Below are 20,426 nucleotides of genomic sequence, written 5' to 3' on the forward strand. Positions count from 1 at the left end.
CCAAAAATATCGCGTTTTTGCGCTATTATCGTGTTTTCGCCCTCGATCTCCCATCGTGTTTTCGACTTCGCGGTCAGTAGGGCGAAAACGTGAAAACACGATATTAATAGCGCGAAAACGCGATATTTTTCGTATCGTGTTTTCGCGTTTTCGCCCTACTGATCGCAAAGGCGAAAGCACGATGGGAGATCGAGGGCGAAAACGCGAAAATACGATATTTTAATATCGCACTTTCGCCTTCTGGTTGGACATGCGTACATGGAAGACGAATTTGACTCGCGTATCAGGGAGTATTTTTCAGCCGAATTTGTCGTTTTCTGTTCAAGAGATCTTGAGATATTTTGCTTAACTTCCGCGGTTTGTATAATGTGTAAAGACGTTTAAATGGTTAAGTATTTGAAACATATAAAACAGTATAATGCATACGTTAAAACACTGACGCACATGTATGGATTTAGCAGAGCAATGATAAATTTAATTAGGAAATTTTAGTTCATTAAATCTGCTTGTCTTCTGTCTAGGAATATCACCTGATTAAGGTCAAACATCAAATATTCTCCTCCTGTATTTGATTGGACTTAATTCCAGGATATGGGATCACGTGATTAAAATGCACAGATACAGATACCGAAATACACTGAGGTAAAAGTCGTATTTTTGTTGCTTGGCTTTATTTCTTTGAGGCATGTCCCAGTCTGGAGCTATTTATTGCTGTTTCTGATGATATATCTCTTTTTGGCTTAAACTTTTTACTTCGTTCATACACTTCAAAAATGAACATTATAATCATCGCCTCTACATTATTTGACGTGTTTGGACTAAGTAGGACGTTTAAACTAAAAAGCGATATACCTAAAAAAAAGAGCATAAACAGCTCCAGACTTAGATTTATCTGAAAGAAACGACATGCAATAAATAAATAAGAGGACCAATTGGTCCTGCGCTCATCTGAGTAAATGCAGCTTTTTTCTAATATAAGCCTATATAGCACTAAGTGACTCCTGGGGTGGGGCCAATTTGACCCTGGGGCCATGATTTGATTATCGTTCATAATTGTCTAGTAGACAATGATGCACACTCTCCGGTGACCTATAAAACACGTGTATTTCGGTATCAGTACATCTGTATCCGTGTTTGGTATCCAAATTCTATCATTACATTAATCATGTAATCCTATACCCTGAATTATTCGTATATCAAGGGTAACATGTATCAAGGAAGGTATGTACCTCTTAAATAAGGTTCGACAATACGTGATTCCAATTATCATACTCGAGCATACAATGAGACTTACACAATAGGTTGAAAACAATAGAGCCATAATTCTTACTACCTACGATAAATCGGCAGTCACTCTGCATATAAGATCATACCTTTATGGTGCCTGTAAAGTTCTAACATATATATTAAAACATAGTGTTTTCGTGGTTTCGTTTTCGCGGTTGAGAGGGCGAAAACGCGAAAACACGATACAAGATCGCGTGTTTTCGCCCTCGACCTCTCATCGAGTTTTCGCCTTCGCGGCGAGTAGGGCGAAAACGCGAAAACACAACATTAATAGCGCGAAGTAAAATACCGCGTTTTCGCGCAAATAATATTGTGTTTTCGCGTTTTCGCCCAACTCGCCGCTAAGGCGAAAACACGATGTGAGATCGAGGGCGAAAACACGATATTAAAAGTGCAAAAACGCGATATTTTTGGCATCGTGTTTTCGCTTTATCGCATCGTGTTTTCGGTTTATCACATCGTGTTTTCGTGTCAATACATCGTGTTTTCGCGATTTCGCCCTTAGGATGACAGCGCGAAACCACCATGGCCCTAACGAACACCGTACAAGCCAGTTCCTGTTTTGTTTCATTGTGGACTTTTTGGTAGCATTTTCAAGGAGATTTCTTTGCATTTATAGAAATGTAAATAAACAGTCGTATTACACAAGCGTTTATATCCACATTTTAGCTGTCAGTTTTGAAGATATTCCATACTGTTGATCTGTCCGACAACAAATCTCTCTTAGAAGATGCTAAACTGGAATCAGTCGTTAGAGACCTTCAAAACAAATACCTCTACTATAAAATCCTCTTTAATAGCACTTTCTTGAAAAAAATACAATATCTTTTATCTCAGACTCTAGAGAGAAAATGGTTTTCTGAGTAAATATCAGTGTTAGTATGAAGAAAGAAATTAACATTATTACAGATTATTTGATCTCAACAGACTTCTAAGATGCATGACCCGTGCTTTTTTTTGGTGTGTTTTTTTTTTTTTTTGTGGTTTATAGGTGGTGGCTTCTAATTCTTTTTTAAAATGGGCCTGGCTATGTGTTACAGCTCTCAGACGATTGTTAATTTTATATAGAACATACGGCAAATTTACTACTGCATTACCTTACGGATCGTAATTGCTTTTTGTTATTATTTTCAGTAAGGTTTACAATAATAGAAAATACTGTCAGTTTTAGTGCAAAATAATTTCATATGAAAATATAGCCCAGTTCATTGTGTTAAAAATAAAGTGGCTAACATATTATCACTGCCCCGTGTTATTACTTGTTTCAATATACAATGGACACATTTTCAAAGCATATACAATATAATTGAAGTTCACTTCAAGCCGTACTATATTACAAAACTGTCAGTAGATATGTATTTTTTTATGTCTCAGGTGTGACATGAAATATGTTAAAGAGGACAAGAAACACACAGTGGTTGGCAGCTTTTTAGAACCACGTTCATGTACAATTTCTTTTTAAATATTAAAGTGTTAAAAGTTAGGATTTGGAATCACCTTTCAAACCGTAATTACAATGTATAAGGTATGCTCATAATTACAAACAATTGAAAAATCCTCTACTACGACAACGTTACGGCAGTGAAATCTTCTGAAAGGGTTGAACGGACCTCGCCAAGTTAGACGGACCTCACCAATTTAACTTCTTGGAACTAATAAGATGGTATGGGATGGGAGAATAAAATGAAAAGTTGTTTGATGACAAGTATTATGGATAAAAGACAGACATTGTCAAGATTTATTATAACAATTAAGAGGTGCGTGCACATAAATTAAACAAAATAGTGCAGGTATTTATTATGTGATATGCATATTAACAGAAAACCTTTACATAAAAATTTTCTAAATATATTATTATGCTAATTTGATTAAAATAGAACCATAAAATATTTGCAAGAACAGAAACATCATAAAATGCTGATTTAATATCGTTCAAGTAAATAAATTGGGACAATGTCCCAATAACTAATGCGCAACTTTTTATGTGAATATAAACATACGTGTGAAAAAAAAAAACAACTTACAAGCCATTGATCAAAATAAGAAAGTCGATATTTGACTAAACTTAAACAAATGAAACAAACGTGTTTGTAAGACAATTTTTTTTCGCCTTTCTCAAAGTAAAAACGTCCACGAGGATTTAATATCACAATTTTATGAAAATACTGTATGCTTGTTGAAGCTGGTATGCTCGTCTGATACGTAATCCTTCAACTGGTCGAAGCCAGGATTTATGTTTTAATTTGCTTTTTGTTCGAAGATACGATGGTTGTTCCAAAAATTAATGTCACTGGAGCCATAAAAAGTAAATAGTGAAAAGAAAACAGCAAAATTGCTGCCCAAGTATCTTGATCTGTTTGAAAATGTCGTAAAAGTATTCCGTATTTATTAAAATACCGACATGCACAGAAAACATGGTAGTAAAGATGATCCCCGCACGTCACTGACGTAAAAAAATGGATATTTTTATCACTAAGAAATGACAAGTCTTAGCACCACACAACGAACTTTATTTTGCATTAATATACGTTACTATAAGTAGTAACAAAAAAAAAAACAACAACAACATTAAAACGGTCACCATTGACAGAGGGTGCCTCAAGCGCCATAATTATAATGGCACCGGGTGACAGGATTGTCAGCGCGTTCTGACGTTGACGTAATGACACAACTTCATTATGACGGCTGAAAGGGGGCCGAATCATTTTGAGAGCGATTTTCAAATTGTTGAAATAAAAACAACAATACAAATGATGCTTCAGTTGAAAATAAATAAACTAGGTGTGCCGTTATGGCAAGAAGGGTGTTACTGTAGCTTTCACGGTGGATTGCTGAAAGACATAACTTCATTATTAATTTCATATGATTAGGGGAGGGGCGTGAGGCTCCGTGGCCACGTGATTTAGGTCTCTGACTTTAAATCAATTGCCTCTCATCAATGTGGGTTCGAGCTTCACTCGGGGCGTTGAATTATTCATGTGATGAAGCCATCCAGCTGGATTACGGAAGGTCGGTTGTTCTTCACAGGTGCCCGCCCGTGATGTAACAATGCACGGAGGGGCACCTGAGGTCTTCCTCCACTATCAAAGCTGTAAAGTCGCCAAATGACCTATAATTGTGTCTGTGCAACGTTAAACCCAACAAAAACAAAACAAAACCATAAGATTAGGGGTGTTATTTTGAAGTCCACTGGTGACTGCCTTTGTTTTGTTTTTTTCATTTATGAAAAAGCGCTGTTTTTGCATGCGGCGAAATGTCAGGGGTGAACTTTAATGGTCAGATTTTAAAAAGAAACAACCCTAGGAAATAGTATTTATTCGTGCAATCAGAATTGAATTAGCTTACAACATTGTGTGATTTCCAAGATGACCAAACTTGCAATGGATGCAATGACATTACTTCTGGCGCAGCCCTTGTATTAGACTTACAAAGTCTGTTGAGATCAAATAATCTGTAATAATGTTAATTTCTTTCTTCATACTGACACTGATATTTTCTCAGAAAACCATTTTCTCTCTAGGCTCATAGGGATAAATGATATTGTAAATTTTTTCAAGAAAGTGCTATTAAAGAGTATTTTATAGTAGAGGTATTTGTTTTGAAGGTCTCTAACGACTGATGCCAGTCTACCCTTGTATATCAGGACAAGGTGGTTTTACTTTTGCCATGATTTTCCAGCATTTAAATGAAATAAATTCGTTTGTTAGTTATTGACATTCAGTGTCTGTATTTTTTAAAAATTGGGTCGATGCTGCAAAAAGAATAAAGATATTTTAGCTTTTTTTTCAGTTTCTGTGAATTTTGAATAGACTAGACATCCAAAAGTATTCGGTGAAAATCCATAGATATTCCAGTTTTTTTTTCTTATAACACATTGCTGTTTTATAATCTTTGTACAGCTATGTCAAACAACTTAAAGGCAATACATAAAAAGGATGCTTTAAACATACTTGGTTTGTCACTAGTTATTTCAAATTTGGAATATTGTAATGCTATTTTGTATTGTATAGCAGAAAGCGAAATCAGCAAGCTGCAACATATTCACAATATAAGTGCAAAACTTGTTTTAAACATTAGATATTTCAATATTCTAAGTAAGCCCTTTATGGTTTGCATTGATTATCTGCCAACGCCAGTTATATTTAAATTGCTTTCTTTCATCTACAATTTTTCTGTTGGAAATGCCAACTCCATTGAGTAGAGCTTTTATCCCAGTATTACCCTAACTGACAATTAGGTTTAATGTCTTCGCACACAACAGAAGGATGCTACGTTTTTCCGTTTAGTGAAGGTCCTCGAACCTTCGACTATCAGGCAATCTAAATCTTAGACATTTTTAAAAGTCTAAAACGTTTTGTTTTAGAGATTTTATGCATTGTTTTAAGACACAGGCTAGGTACTGTTTTGAAGAGCGATGCTAGTTCCGTTTTCATGCTTTTCCTTTAATGTTAATTGTAATTCGGTAACGTGAATATTTTTCATCGTATTTTGTAAGTATTAAGATGCATTGTTTTGAACTTTTTATGTTATTTAAAAACTTATTGTTAGCTCGGCGTCGGCGTCACAACTTTGAAACTTTTAACACTTGTGTACCATCACCATGTCCAGTTTTAGGCAAGAGTACGTAACTCTGTTAAGGATTTTGAATCTTGGTCAAGGTTTTCGTACCAGTTCATACTTTGTAGAACTTATCGGAAGAAATAAATATTACATATGACAATGAAAGTGAAGACTTTTGTCGAGAACAGTTGTTGTCTGATGATCCAATATTCGATGAATTAGATGTTGTTATCACTGTGGATGAGGTGCGACAAGCAATTAAATCGTTGAAGCGTAGAAAGGCTGGCTCTGCGGATGAACTTATAAATGAATACTTTTTAGAGGCTGGAGATATTCTAGCTTCACATCTTGTCGATCTATTTAACATTATATTTTCAAGCGGCCATTTTCCAAAATCATGGATGGAGGGAATAATAGTCCCAGTGTTTAAGAAAGGTGACGAATCTGATAAGAATAACTATAGAGGGATAACGTTAGTGAGCGTGATCGCAAAAGTGTTCACATCCATATTAAATACTAGAATGTCAAAATGGTGCTCTAAATATAACATAATATCTGATTCGCAATTTGGTTTTAAAAAGGGATATTCAACAACTGATGCCATCTTTAGCCTGTTCGGTTTAATTCAAAATTCCTTAAGTAATGGCAAACGTTTGTACGCAACCTTTATAAAATGAAAAAGTGTTTTGACAGTGTCTACCGAAATGCATTATGGTTTAAAATGTACAAACTAGGAATTAGTGGGAAAATGTTACAAATAGTTAGATCTATGTATGAACATGTCCGTTGTCGAGTAAGACATTGTAATAAATACTCAGATTTTATGGAAACAATTGTAGGCTTAAAGCAGGGCGAGATTTGTTCACCGTTACTATGGTCTATGTTTATAGAAGACTTGGAACTATATATTGGGTCTAGACCCGGAAGTGGTTTAAATTTTGATGATGTTACTCTTATAATGTTTCTTTACGCAGATGATATGGTTCTTTTCTCAAATGATGTTGATGATTTACAACAAAGCCTTAATGACTTGTGTATATATTGTAACCGTTGGGGTTTACAAGTGAATACGGACAAAACAAAAGTGATGGTTTTCAGACGTCGTGGAAGAGTTCGTAATAATGAAGTGTGGTCATATGATGGTAAAAGACTCGAAATAGTTGACAGTTTTAATTATTTAGGTGTGGTATTTGATTCTTACGGTAATTTTAACTCAAATATGAAGATGCTTGTTGGGAAATCGTTGAAAGCTATGAACACTTTATTCTGTAATAATAGAGAATTTAATTTTACACCTAAGACGATGTGTAGCCTATTTGATTCTTTTGTAACATCTATTTTAAATTATTCCTCAGAAGTGTGGGGATATACTAAATGTAAAGACATCGAAAGAATACATTTAAAATTTTGCAAAAAGTTGTTGAATGTAAAAATCTCTACAAGTAATGTTGGAATTTATGGGGAACTAGGTCGCTTTCCATTGTATATAAATAGATTTGTTCGTATAGTTAAATATTGGTTTAAACTTATCAATACTGACAATATTGTTTTACAAAATGTGTATTTTATGTTAAAAAATGATCTGCTTAATGGCAAGATAAACTGGTTATCTAATGTTAAAGATACGCGTACTACAAACGGTTTTGGTTATGTATGGGATTATCCATATAATGTTACCGTAAATGTATTTATTTCTGACTTTAAACAGCGTCTTGTTGATAGTTTTATACAGAACTGGACACATGGGGTGAATGATAATAGTGTTCTATTTGTGTATAAATATGTTAAAGAAAATTTTGGTTATGAGGAATACTTAAGTGTTGTGCAAAATCGACTATATAGACAATTATTAACAAAGTTTAGGCTTTGTGCTCATAGACTTCGTATTGAGACAGGTAGATATGGTCGGTATAGAATTGACAGATCTGAAAGAACTTGTGAAGTATGTGGAAGTAATGACATAGACGACGAATATCATTTATAATTGTGTGTCCGAAATATAAAACAATCAGAAAGCGTTATATTGCTAAATATTATTTTCAGCACCATAGTATGCAAACATTTATACGTCTGATCTCATCAACTAACGCAAAAGTGCTAAATAAACTCGCATGTTATATACATTGTGCCTTGAAAATTAGAGACAATTTCTTAAATGATAGAACATGAAATAGTTATTAATGCTTTGAAGCTTTGTAATTTATGAACTGTTACTCTCGTTTTGAATGTTTATTTTTTGAATGTGTAGATACTTATTTGTTGTATAGTTTGACCTTATATATTTGATATATTGTATGTTTAGATGAGGAGCTTTCAGCTCAAGTCTTGAATAAAATCTTCTTCTTCTTCTTCTTCTATAAACTGTTTGACATAATTATGGCTTTGAAACTTTTATCACTTGTTTACTATAACAGTCTCTATCTGTAGACAATGTACATATCTCTTGTCATTTATTTTGGCTGAATTATGGCCCCTTTTGGACTTGGAAATTGGTTCAGTTTTCGTAAAAGGCCATGTTTTGTCAAAACTATTCGACGTGTGGGTTTGAAACTTTGAACTCTTGATTATTATAACAGTCTATATCTGTATGCAAGAGTACATAACTCTGTCAAGTATTTTGGCTGAATTATGGCCCTTTTTAGACTTGAAAATTAGTTGTTTTCGACAGGTCCAAGTTTTGTCAAAACTATTGGACATATGGCTTTGAAACATTGAACACTTGTTCACTGTAATGATCTCCATCAGTAGTCAAGGGTATGTTACTATAGCAAAGACATTTGACTGAATTTTGGCCCTTTTTGGACAAACAAATATAATCAGTTAAGTTTTTTCATACCAGTCCATATTTTGTCTAAACTGGTTGACGTATGGTTTTTAAACTTTAACCACTTGTAAAAAAACTAGGAACCCATACTTACATCACTTCTTCGAATAGTCGAACTTGCTGTTAACAGACAGCTTGTTTGTTTTCTATGTAACATTAGAAGCAGAGTTATAATTTAAACAAGCAAATTCGATGAATTGGTATCTCCCGCCGAAAGGCTTTGTGGTGAGGAATGGCAAAAAAAATATATATCCATCAAAAAGTTAAGGATGTTACTAAGAAGCAAATAATTTCATTAGTCAAAATGAATTTAACAGAAAACGAATGTTTAAAGTGTACATAATAAATGTATGTTACGTTGATCCTGAGTAAAGAAATTATTTTGAATGGAATATTTACTGTAATAAGCTTAGCTTTTAGAATTAAATGGAGATTTTAAAACAAGAGCTGTCACAGGAGACAGCGTGCTCGACTATTTCGATGCTGGATAGTGAAACTGGGCACATCTGAGGAAACTGGAGCTGTCACTGGAGAGTTGAATGACTCCAATGGTGGATGAAGATATTGCACAATAGCTTGAGTCTGTGTCAAAAATATCAAGTAATAAGAGAGGTAAATATAAAGTTTATCAAAACACTACATAACTATAATTCTAAGCAAAAAGGGGGCATAATTCATAAAATATTGGTGCAGGGGTTATGCACCTTGTGTCATATGATGAGGGTGATGATATGGAACAACTACTTCATGTTTGAATCAAATGCATTTTGTAATAATTGAGATATAACGAAAATGCATCAAAACTTTAACCTGAAATTCTAAGTAAAAAGGGGGCATAATTCATGAAACATTGGTGCCAGAGTTATGAACCTTGTGTCATATGATGTGGGTGATGATGTTGAACAACTACTTAAAGTATGAATCAAATCCATTCAGTAATAACAGAGATAGAGTAAAAGTGCATCAATACTTTAACCTGTAATTCTAAGTAAAAAAGGGGGAATAATTCATGAAAAATTTGTGCCAGAGTTATGAACCTTGTGTCATATGATGTGGGTGATGATGTTGAACAATTATTTTGAGTTTGAATCAAATTCGTTCAGTTATAAAAGAGATACAGTGAAAGTGCATCAAAAATTTAACCTGAAATTCTAAGTAAAAAGGGGGAACAATTCATTAAAAATTTGTGTCAGAGTTATGCACCTTGTGTCATATGATGTGGGTGATGGTGTTGAACAATTATTTTAAGTTTGAATCAAATTCATTCAGTAATAACAGAGACAGAGTGCAAGTGCATCAAAACTTTCACCTGAAAAGTGAAAAGGGGGGATAAATCATGAAAAATAGAAAAACTTTGTGACCTCTCTAGAGGCCATATTTTTTCATTGGTGCAAGAGTTATGGCCCTTATGTCAGATGATGTGGGTGATGATGAGGAATAACTGTTTTAAGTTTGAATCAAATCCATCAAGTAATTACAGAGATAGGATGAAACAAGAGCTGTCACTAATGGTGACAAATGCCCTCGCAGCACCTTGACCTTTGACCTGGTGACCCCAAAGTCAGTAGGGGTGGTGTACCCAATATGTACTATCAGCATGTGAAGTTTGAAGGTCCTGGGTGAAGTGGTTCGCATGTAAAGTGCCTTCACGCAAAAAGTTAACATTGGCCCCTGTGACCTTGAATTTGACCTGGTGACCCTAAAGTCAGTAGGGTTGGTGTACTCATAAAATACTATCAGCATGTAAAGTTTGAAGGTCCTGGGTGAAGTAGTTCGCGAGTAAAGTGCCTTCATGCAAAAAGTTAATGTTCGCCCCTGTGACCTTGACCTTTGACCTGGTGACCCCAAAGTCAGTAGGAATGGTGTACTCAATAAGTACTATCAGCATGTGAAGTTTGAAGGTCCTGGATGCAGTGGTTCGTGAGTAAAGTGCCTTCATGCAAAAAGTTAATGTTGGCCCCTGTGACCTTGAACTTTGACCTGGAGACCCCAAAGTCAGTAGGGGTGGTGTACTCAATAAGTACTATCAGCATGTGAAGTTTGAAGGTCCTGGGTGCAGTGGTTCGCGAGTAAAGTGCCTTCATGCAAAAAGTTAACATTGGCCCCTGTAACCTTGACCTTTGACCTGGTGATCCCAAAGTCAGTAGGGGTGGTGTACTCAATAAGTACTATCAGCATGTGAAGTTTGAAGGTCCTGGGTGCAGCGGTTCGCGAGTAAAGTGCCTTCATGCAAAAAGTTAATGTTGGCCCCTATGACCTTGACCTTTGACCTGTTGACCCCAAAGTCAGTAGGGGTGGTGTACTCAATAAGTACTATCAGCATGTGAAGTTTGAAGGTCCTGGGTGCAGTGGTTCGCGAGTAAAGTGCTTTCATGCAAAAAGTTAACGTGACGAACGAAAGAACTAACTAACCAACGAACGAATGGACGGACAGTTGAAAACTAATATGCCTCCCTTCGGGGGTATAAAAAGAGAAAGTGTTAAAAAACTTTAACCAAGGTGAGGACGCGGAAAGACGCCGACGCCGGGTCGAGTAGGATAGCTCTCCTTATACTTCATATAGTCGAGCTCAAAGAAGGAATGATTTTTTTTTTGGTAGGGGGTAGGGGTGAATGGGTGAGGGTACAAAACTTCACATGTTGATTATAAATATTGATGGAAAATTAAAAACGAAAAAAAAAAAAAATATGTTGTGAGGGGGTTGGCGGGGAGGGATGCATGGTCGAGGTGGTGGGCATGACTCAGTGGAGGAACGAGGTGGGGGGATGGTACAACTTTGCATGTTGATAAATATTCATGGAAGGATTTTTTTGGGGGGGGGGGGGGGGCAGGGTTGGAGGGGGAGGGAGGGGGTGTGACCAAGTGTGGGTACACAACTTCACATATTTATAATAAATGTTCATGGAAAAGAAGTTTAATGAAATTCTACCAAATGGTAAGTTTGTTATGTACAAATATGTGGATTTTTAAACAATTAAAGGGCAATAACTCTGAAGTTATTAATGATCAAAATCCGAACGAAACTGTGTGTGCACAACCACATTATGATCTAAATTCAATTCAAGTTTCATAGTTCTAGGTCAAATATATCATAAGTTATGAAGCAGAATTTTCCATATTTATAGTACCCTATATAGTTAACACTAGACTGTTACCTGGGCAATCTGATTGAAACTTGACTGGCTGCATAACCTCATAGTGGTGAACATATACTAAGTTTTATTTAAATATTCCCAACCACTTCCTAGATATGGCTCCGGATACGGACGGACAATGCCAAAACTATATCCCTCCAACTTTGTCGGGAGATAACAAGAGCACCGCCTGCAGGTGCGATCGCTCGTCTGCAAGTGCTGGACAGTATGTAAGAAAAGTGTTATCGTTCAGATTTTCTAAGTATGAAAAGGTTCATAATTCTGACAAAAAGCTGGTAAGTTACAGTTCTTGGCCTACATAGTCCCCTAAATGATTATAAACAAGTGTGCAATGTTTCAAAGCTGTAGCTATAATAGTTTTTAAGAAAATGTGACCTAAACAAAAATTTTAACCAAGAAACTCAAACAGGTCAAAATTCTGACAAAATGCATATCAGAGTTATGGTTCTTAGCCTTCATAGTACCCTAATGATGATAAACAAGTGTGCAATGTTTCAATGCTGTAACTCTTATAGTAGTAGAGTAAAATGTGGACGGCCTAAAAGAAAAACAATAATTTAACCAACGCCAACGATCAAGTGACGACAATACCTCGATTTAAAAAAAAACTAGAGGTCACAAGGTTTTCTATTATTTGACCTAATGACCTAGTTATTGACTGCACGTGACCCACTTTTGAACTTGACCTAGATATCATCAAGGTGAACATTCTCACCAATTTTCATGAAGATCTCATGAAAAATATGGCCTCTAGAGGTCACAAGGTTTTTCTATTTTTAGACCTACTGACCTAGTTTTTGATCGCACGTGACCCAGTTTCGAACTTGACCTAGATATCATCAAGATGAACATTCTGATCAATTTTCATGAAGATCTCTTGAAAAATATGGCCTCTAGAGAGGTCACAAGGTTTTTCTATTTTTAGACCTACTGACCTAGTTTTTGATCGCACGTGACCCAGTTTCGAACCTGACCTAGATATCATCAAGATGAACATTCTGATCAATTTTCATGAAGATCTCTTGAAAAATATGGCCTCTAGAGAGGTCACAAGGTTTTTCTATTTTTAGATCTACTGACCTAGTTATTGACCGCACGTGACCCAGTTTCGAACCTGACCTAGATATCAACAAGGTGAACATTCTGACTAATTTTCATAAAGATCCCATGAAAAGTATGGCCTCTAGAGAGGTCACAAAGTTTTTCTATTTTCAGACCTCCTGACCTAGTTTTTGACTGCACGTGACCCAGCTTCAAATTTGACCTAGATATCATCAAGGTGAACATTCTGACCAATTTTCATGAAGATCCATTGAGAAATATGGAGGTCACAAGGTTTTTCTATTTTTAGACCTACTGACCTAGTTTTTGACCCCACATGACCCAGTTTCGAACTTGACCTAGATATCATCAAGATGAACATTCTGATCAATTTTCATGAAGATCTCATGAAAAATATGGCCTCTAGAGAGGTCACAAAGTTTTTCTATTTTTAGACTTACCGACCTTCATGAAGATCTCATGAAAAATATGGCCTCTAGAGAGGTCACAAAGTTTTTCTATTTTTAGACCTACCGACCTAGTTTTTGATCGCACGTGACCCAGTTTCGAACTTGACCTAGACATCATCAAGATAAACATTCTGACCAACTTTCATAAAGATCCCAAGAAAAATGTGACCTCTAGAGTGGTCACAAGCAAAAGTTTACGCACACACGGACGATGGACGCCAAGAGATCACAAAAGATCACCTTGCAACTTTGTGACAGGTGAGCTAAAAATCAGATGAGCAAAAAATGAGTTACTTTTACCTCTACCTGATTAATATTGCAAATCTTCAATCATATTATAACAAGCATGTAAAAGCTATATATTCAGTCAGGACAAGTCAATCCATCCCAACCCACCCATTATAGAAGTTCAAGCTATATTTCCGCGAGTTATGCTTTCAAAATAAATTACTACCGCTTCTATTATGGCAGGCGTGCTAGAGCTATTTTTCAGAGAGGCTCGACTAATCAATGTACCTCTTCTATTATGGCAGGCGTGCTAGAGCTATATTTCAGCAAGGTTTGACTAATCAACCTACCCCTTCTATTACGGCAAGCGTGCTAGAGCTATATTTCAGCGAGGCTTGACTAATCAATCTACCACATCTTCTATTACGGCAGGCGTGCTAGAGCTATATTCCAGCGAGGCTTGACTAATCAATCTACCCCTTCTATTACGGCAGGCGTGCTAGAGCTATATTTCAGCGAGGCTTGACTAATCAATCTACCCCTTCTATTACAGCAGGCGTGCTAGAGCTATATTTCAGCGAGGCTTGACTAATCAATCTACCGCTTCTATTACGGCAGGCGTGCTAGAGCTATATTTCAGCGAGGCTTGACTAATCAATCTACCTCTTCTATTACGGCAGGCGTACTAGAGCTATATTTCAGCGAGGTTCGACTAATCAATCTACCTCTTCTATTACAGCAGGTGTGCTAGAGCTGTATTTCAGCGAGGTTTGACTAATCAATCTACCCCTTCTATTATGGCAGGTGAGCTAGAGCTATATTACAGTGAGTCTTGATTAATCAATCTACCTCTTCTATTACGGCAGGCGTGCTAGACCTATATTTCAGCGAAGCTTGAATAATCAATCTACCCCTTCTAATACGGCAGGTGTGCTAGAGCTATATTTCAGTGAGGCTTGGCGTGCTAGAGCTATTTTTCAGGGTAGCTTGACTAATCAATCTACCCCTTCCATTATGGCAGGCGTGCTAGATCTATATTTCAGCGCGGCTTGACTTATCAATCTACCTCTTCTATTACGGCAGGCGTGCTAGAGCCATATTTCAGCGCACTTTGACTAATCAATCTACCTATTCTATTATGGCAGGTGTGCTAGAGCTATATTTCAGCAAGGTTTGACTAATCAATCTACCCCTTCTACTACAGCAGGTGTGCTAGAGCTACATTTCCGCGAGTGCTTTCAAAATAAGTTACTACCGCTGCTATTACAGCACGCGTGCTAGAGCTATATTTCAGCGCGGCTTGACTAATCAATCTACCTCTTCTATTACGGCAGGCGCGCTAGATCTATATTTCAGCCAGGCTTGACTTATCAATCTACCTCTTCTATTACAGCAAGCGTGCTAGAGCCATATTTCAGCACAGCTTGACTAATCAATCTACCTATTTTATTATGGCAGGCGTGCTAGAGCTATATTTCAGCGAGGTTTGACTAATCAATCTACCCCTTCTACTACGGCAGGCATGCTAGAGCTATATTTCCGCGAGTGCTTTCAAAATAAGTTACTACCGCTGCTATTACAGCAAGCGTGCTAGAGCTATATTTCAGCACAGCTTGACTGATCAATCTACCTCTTCTATTACGGCAGGCGCGCTAGAGCTATATTTCAATGATAGTTCAGCAGGACTCTGTCCACTGATATTATCAGATGAGCCATACAGTATTTACATACAAGAACTACAAGTCATTTGTTCAGTTTCTTAACAAAGACATGTGTCACAGTAATCACATAATGAAAACGCAAGACATTGTAAGATTTATTCATATAATTAAGAAGTGCATGTGCATAAATTAAAGAGGACATCTGCAGACATTTATTATGTGATATGCATAATAAATACAAAATGACATGTAATAAAACATAAATTAACAAAATATATGCTAATTTGACTAAAATAAATTATGGATAAAAATATGAATGATAACAGTTTCACCACATAATGATTATTTAATTTTTAATCAAGTTTACTGCTTCTATGAAAAAAGTAATACTATGATTATAACATGGGCATAAAAATTGCACATGTGGAATTATCTTCATGACTATAGAAACTGATTACAAAAATATACTCTGTGTGATAGTGTAAACCACCTAAAGATGAAAGCATCCCAAATAGTTGTACATAGGCTAAACATTTCAGTAAATAAATACAATGAAGGACTGGTTACCATAATTTGCATTGCAAACATGTAGGCAGAGGTTGTTGAGATTATTTAGTGTAAACTTGCATTTCATTCTAAGTTGGCAATATTAAACCCCTTGAAACTAAAAACACAACTCATGGTGTAAATGGTTTACTTTTATTACTACACACTAATATAAATTTAATTTAATCTAATTTGGGTTTAACTTCTATACCCAACTGGGTTGATTTGAGCTGATCTGGGTTTAACGGCACACCAACATAGTACAATTATATGGTGCAAAACAGGACTAAAATTTTGGTTTCTCATCACATGAAATATGAGGTATGGAATTAATAACGTATACGTCTCCTCTTGATAGTAAACCTTCCTATCAAGTTTGGCTAAATTCAAACTAGTGGTTGCTAAGAAATACTCTGGACAAGACTTGTACTATAGTATACTAATGTTGAATAAACAAAGGACAATAACTCAGTGAAAAATCATCAGACTTGATCACAAAAACAATATGTGCATCTCCTCTTGATAGTAAAGCTTCCTATGAAGTTTGGCTAAATTCAAACCAGTGGTTGCTGAGAAATACTCCAGAAAAGTATTACGGACAGACAGACGAAGCGGCAACTGTATGCTTCCACGATGGGGAACATAAAAACTAAAATAATAATGTTTTATAAATGAATATGTGTAAAAACAAATGCTAAAATGCTAAGAAAAAACATATAAGACCCAAAAAGCAACTTGTTAAAACAATAGATTTAGAAACTTAAACAACCTGTGTAATAATTTTCCAGTTTTCTTTATGTGAAAGGTTATCCAGCACCTTTTGCAGAATTTCATACTGTTTCTTTCCTAGATTCATTTAAACATAAAGCAGAAATAGTGCATTCTGAGCGGCTCTGAGTAACTGCATATATTTCATCATTAATGACTGAATGGTCCACAGATACCTGGGCATAATATATTTAAGCAAACAAAATATTTCATCATTCCAAATGTTTGAAATATAAAGGTCATCTAAATGATTAAATGAGCCCAAGTAAGACCTAGTTTCTATTTCATCCATTATGTGAAAAGAAAATTTTTTGTAAACACTAACAAACATTATGAGATAAACAATAGAGTAAGACAACTGGGACATATCCCTCCATGAACATCATGACACTGGTATATTTTCATTTGACATAATTATTACAGAAACTGTCTAAATGTTCAAAAAGTGGAAAAGTAGTTCTGAATAAATTAACATTATAAATACTGATTCATCAGAGCAGTGCATATTGATGACACTGTACAGAATATAGTGAAGACAGATAGCTCCTTGTTGTTTTTACGAGGTGAAAATGTATTTTTAGTATGGCTGCAATCAAAACAGGAAACAGCTGATTATGAAAAGCATCAGTTTTGTACCTGTAATGTGAGATGAAACAAATTCCTCAACACAAACAAGATATTTGTATAAAAAAACAGCTTGCTTAGGAACAAGATGACCAAAAGGTCCTTAGCTGCTCTACCGAGTAGTTCTGTACAATTAACATTAAGACATCAAACTTAGAGAGATGTCCTAAAATTAGACTGTATCACAAGATGTACATTCGAGGCCTTAATTTAGTTACAATGGCCACTACTGGTCTAATTCTCAGCAGGCGTATATTTCCTGTTTGTTTAGTTGGGTTTAATGTCACACTGACACAATTATAGGTCATATGGCGACTTTCCAGTGTTTCATGTCGGAGGAAGATCCCAGATAACCTTCTGGGTACTATTTCATCACCCAAATGTACCTGATAGAACCACCAACTTTCTTCAAGCTAGCTGGATGCCTTCCCCACATGAAGAATTCTAAAGCCCCCAATTTATTTATTTGGGTTTTACGGTGCACAAACAAAGTATAGGTTATATGGCGCCAAACAGGACTACAAATTTTGGTTTCACATCTCATTTTCATCGAAATAAAAACATGAGTTATGGAATCAAAATTTGCATACCTGCTGGAATCACAGAGTTACAGCAAAATCAAGTGTTAAGACCCCATTAGTCGCCTCTTACGATCATGCAAGGGTAAGGCAGTGGTTCCAATTCTTTTTATACACCGATCATCCCAGGACCACATACGGCTCTCACCAATATTGATGAGGGGCATGTGATTTGAAGTCAGCAACCTTTACCACTTGGCCAGAGGCCCCTGGTATATTTACTAGGTTTAAATCATTTATACAATGAACACTGCTGGTCTAACTGTCAATAGGAGTATATTTTCTGGCTTTAATTCATTTACAGTGAACAAATTCGGTCTTATTCATACAAGGGGCATATTTCCTGGCTTTAAATCATCTTTGTAAGGAAGCCCTTCCATGTTACAAAACATGAAACAAGACAGTCTGAAAGACATCTATATCCCCCACCGCTGTTATGGATAGTGAAAGGGTTGATGGTATTGGGTGGAAGCACAGGCGCTGTTAAGTATGTTTTATAGTCCATGTATGACAACGTCAATGAATTTGACCTTGAGTTGTGACCTTGACCTTGAGCCAACATGGCTGACTTACGAGTTCTGCACATCATCCTGATAAGGTGATCATCTGATCCAAGTATTATGAAAATACTTCAAAGGGTTTAGGAGATACAGAACAGACACAAAATGGAAGTCTCAAACCTTTGACCTCGAGTTGTGACCTTGACCTTGAGTCGACATAACTGACTCCTGCGTTCTGCACACCATCTTGATGAGGTGATCATTTGACTCAAGTTTCATAAAATCCTTCAAGGGGTTTAGGAGATACAGAGCGACATAAAATGGAAGTCTCAAACCTTTGACCTTGAGTTCACATGGCTTACTCATGAGTTCTGCATATCATCTTGATAATGTGATCATTTGACCCAAGTTTCATGAAAATCCTTCAAGGGGTTTAGAAGATAGAGCGGACACAAAATGGAAGGCTCCAATCTTTGACCTTGAGTTGTGACTTTGACCTTGAGTCGACATAGCTGACTCATAAGTTCTGCACATCGTCTTGATGAGGTGATCATTTGTGCCAAGTTTCATGAAAATCCTTCAATGGGTTTAAGTTATATGGAGTGGACACAATTGTTACAGACGGAAGGACGGAGACCATTCTTTTAACCTTTAATATTATCCTTATATATTTTCGCAAATATTCCTAAAGAGAGCTTACTTTATGAATTTCGAATATATGAGAGCATTTTCTCCAACGGATAATTAACTCTGAAGCATGAAATTCTGAAATTCTTCACAATACAATTATGTTTGTTGTTTATCAAATCACAAAACATAACATGAAAATTTCCAAGTCTACTGCAAACTAGTCAAAACTCTTAACTGTGCACAAATAAAATATTGTTCTGTTACCAATAAAACATGTTGAATACAATTGCCATAATGTAAAAATACATAGAGGAAATAAATAACGTTTACACACATTTTTGATATTTACAATTACAAAACATCTATATTAAAAAAAGGGTAACCATTAAGGTTAAAAAAATGTACATAATTATAATATCTCGGACACCTGAGTATAAAACGTGAATCTGCTTAATATGAATTAGTAAAACCGGAACCATTCTGGAATTTTGTTGACTAGCATGATCTAAACATAATTACACCCTGAAAAATTTGGCCAGTGACTGCTGACCTTTAACCTGAGGTAACAACTTCCGTCTGCAAGTCTTAGACTGGTCTTGTTTCTTTCTTTTTTCAGGTTGACTAGACTGGTTCCCATCTGGTAACTGTCTCTTTTTAGACTGCTTGTCAGTTTTTTTCTTGTTATTGCTCTGCTTAGTAACTCCCTGAATGTTTGTTCCTGCCTTTTCATTGCCTTTATTCTCTGACCGTACAGAAACAGGTAGTGTGTCAGTTTCTACAACATTTTCCTTGTCTAACATGGATTCGAGAACTTTAGCTGCCTGACCTGAACTCAGCTTGTTCCCTGCATGTACAATTGTTTTACTGAAATACAGAAAATACGAGTGTGGTTATGATTACCTGAATTAAACACGAGTAACAAATAGACTAAGTAACTTATGCAAATACCTGCAGCACATCAACAAATTAAGAAAAGAACTGTTTATACAAAATTATACAAAACAAGAAACGCGGCAATGCCACGAAACCAGGTTTTCAACACTTTTCATAACTAGAGCTATCTACTAAAGGTGATGAATGTACCCCCCGCATGCACTGACACAGTACATTGCAATTTGACGCACACAAGATTGCATAATTATGTGGACTGTATGTATTTAGACTGTATGTATACAGTATAGTAACAAAAAACAAAGTCCCATAACTATGCAGAATATTTATCTAAAAGAATGTAACATGCACCATGCACAACTAGGGTTGGTACTGATCACTTGTGTGAAGTTTCATTAAATTGTGTGTAAGGGTTTGGTAGATTAGGCACTCACAAGATTGCATATGCAGACTGTATGTATATAGTATGTTAACAAGAAACAAAGTCCCATAACTCTGCAATTTTTGTCGCTGAAAGAACCTAACATGCCCCATGCACAACTACTGTTGTTACTGATCACTCGTGTGAAGTTTCATTAAATTGTGTCAAGGGGATGAGGAGAGATGGTGCGCACAAGATTGTGTCTATGTATATAGTATAGTAACAAAAAAACAAAGTCCCAT

The 20,426-nt window shown here is 36.0% G+C and overlaps 1 protein-coding gene across 5 annotated transcripts in view; it reads right to left on the reverse strand.

Annotated features, from left to right (window-relative positions):
* Positions 1-15,368: 15,368 nt before the first annotated feature.
* The window catches only part of LOC123525840 (PCNA-interacting partner-like), a 178,875-nt gene continuing 173,817 nt past the window's right edge, over positions 15,369-20,426 (reverse strand). For all 5 annotated transcript variants that reach the window (XM_053538129.1, XM_053538133.1, XM_053538130.1 and 2 more), the window contains one exon: positions 15,369-19,736. In XM_053538129.1, the coding sequence (XP_053394104.1) occupies positions 19,388-19,736 (349 nt within the window). In that variant the 3' untranslated portion in view covers positions 15,369-19,387. The remainder of the gene's footprint in view (positions 19,737-20,426) is intronic.

This window comes from Mercenaria mercenaria, chromosome 3 (genome assembly GCF_021730395.1).
Source record: "Mercenaria mercenaria strain notata chromosome 3, MADL_Memer_1, whole genome shotgun sequence".
In the NCBI taxonomy this organism is placed as follows: Eukaryota; Metazoa; Mollusca; class Bivalvia; order Venerida; family Veneridae; genus Mercenaria; species Mercenaria mercenaria.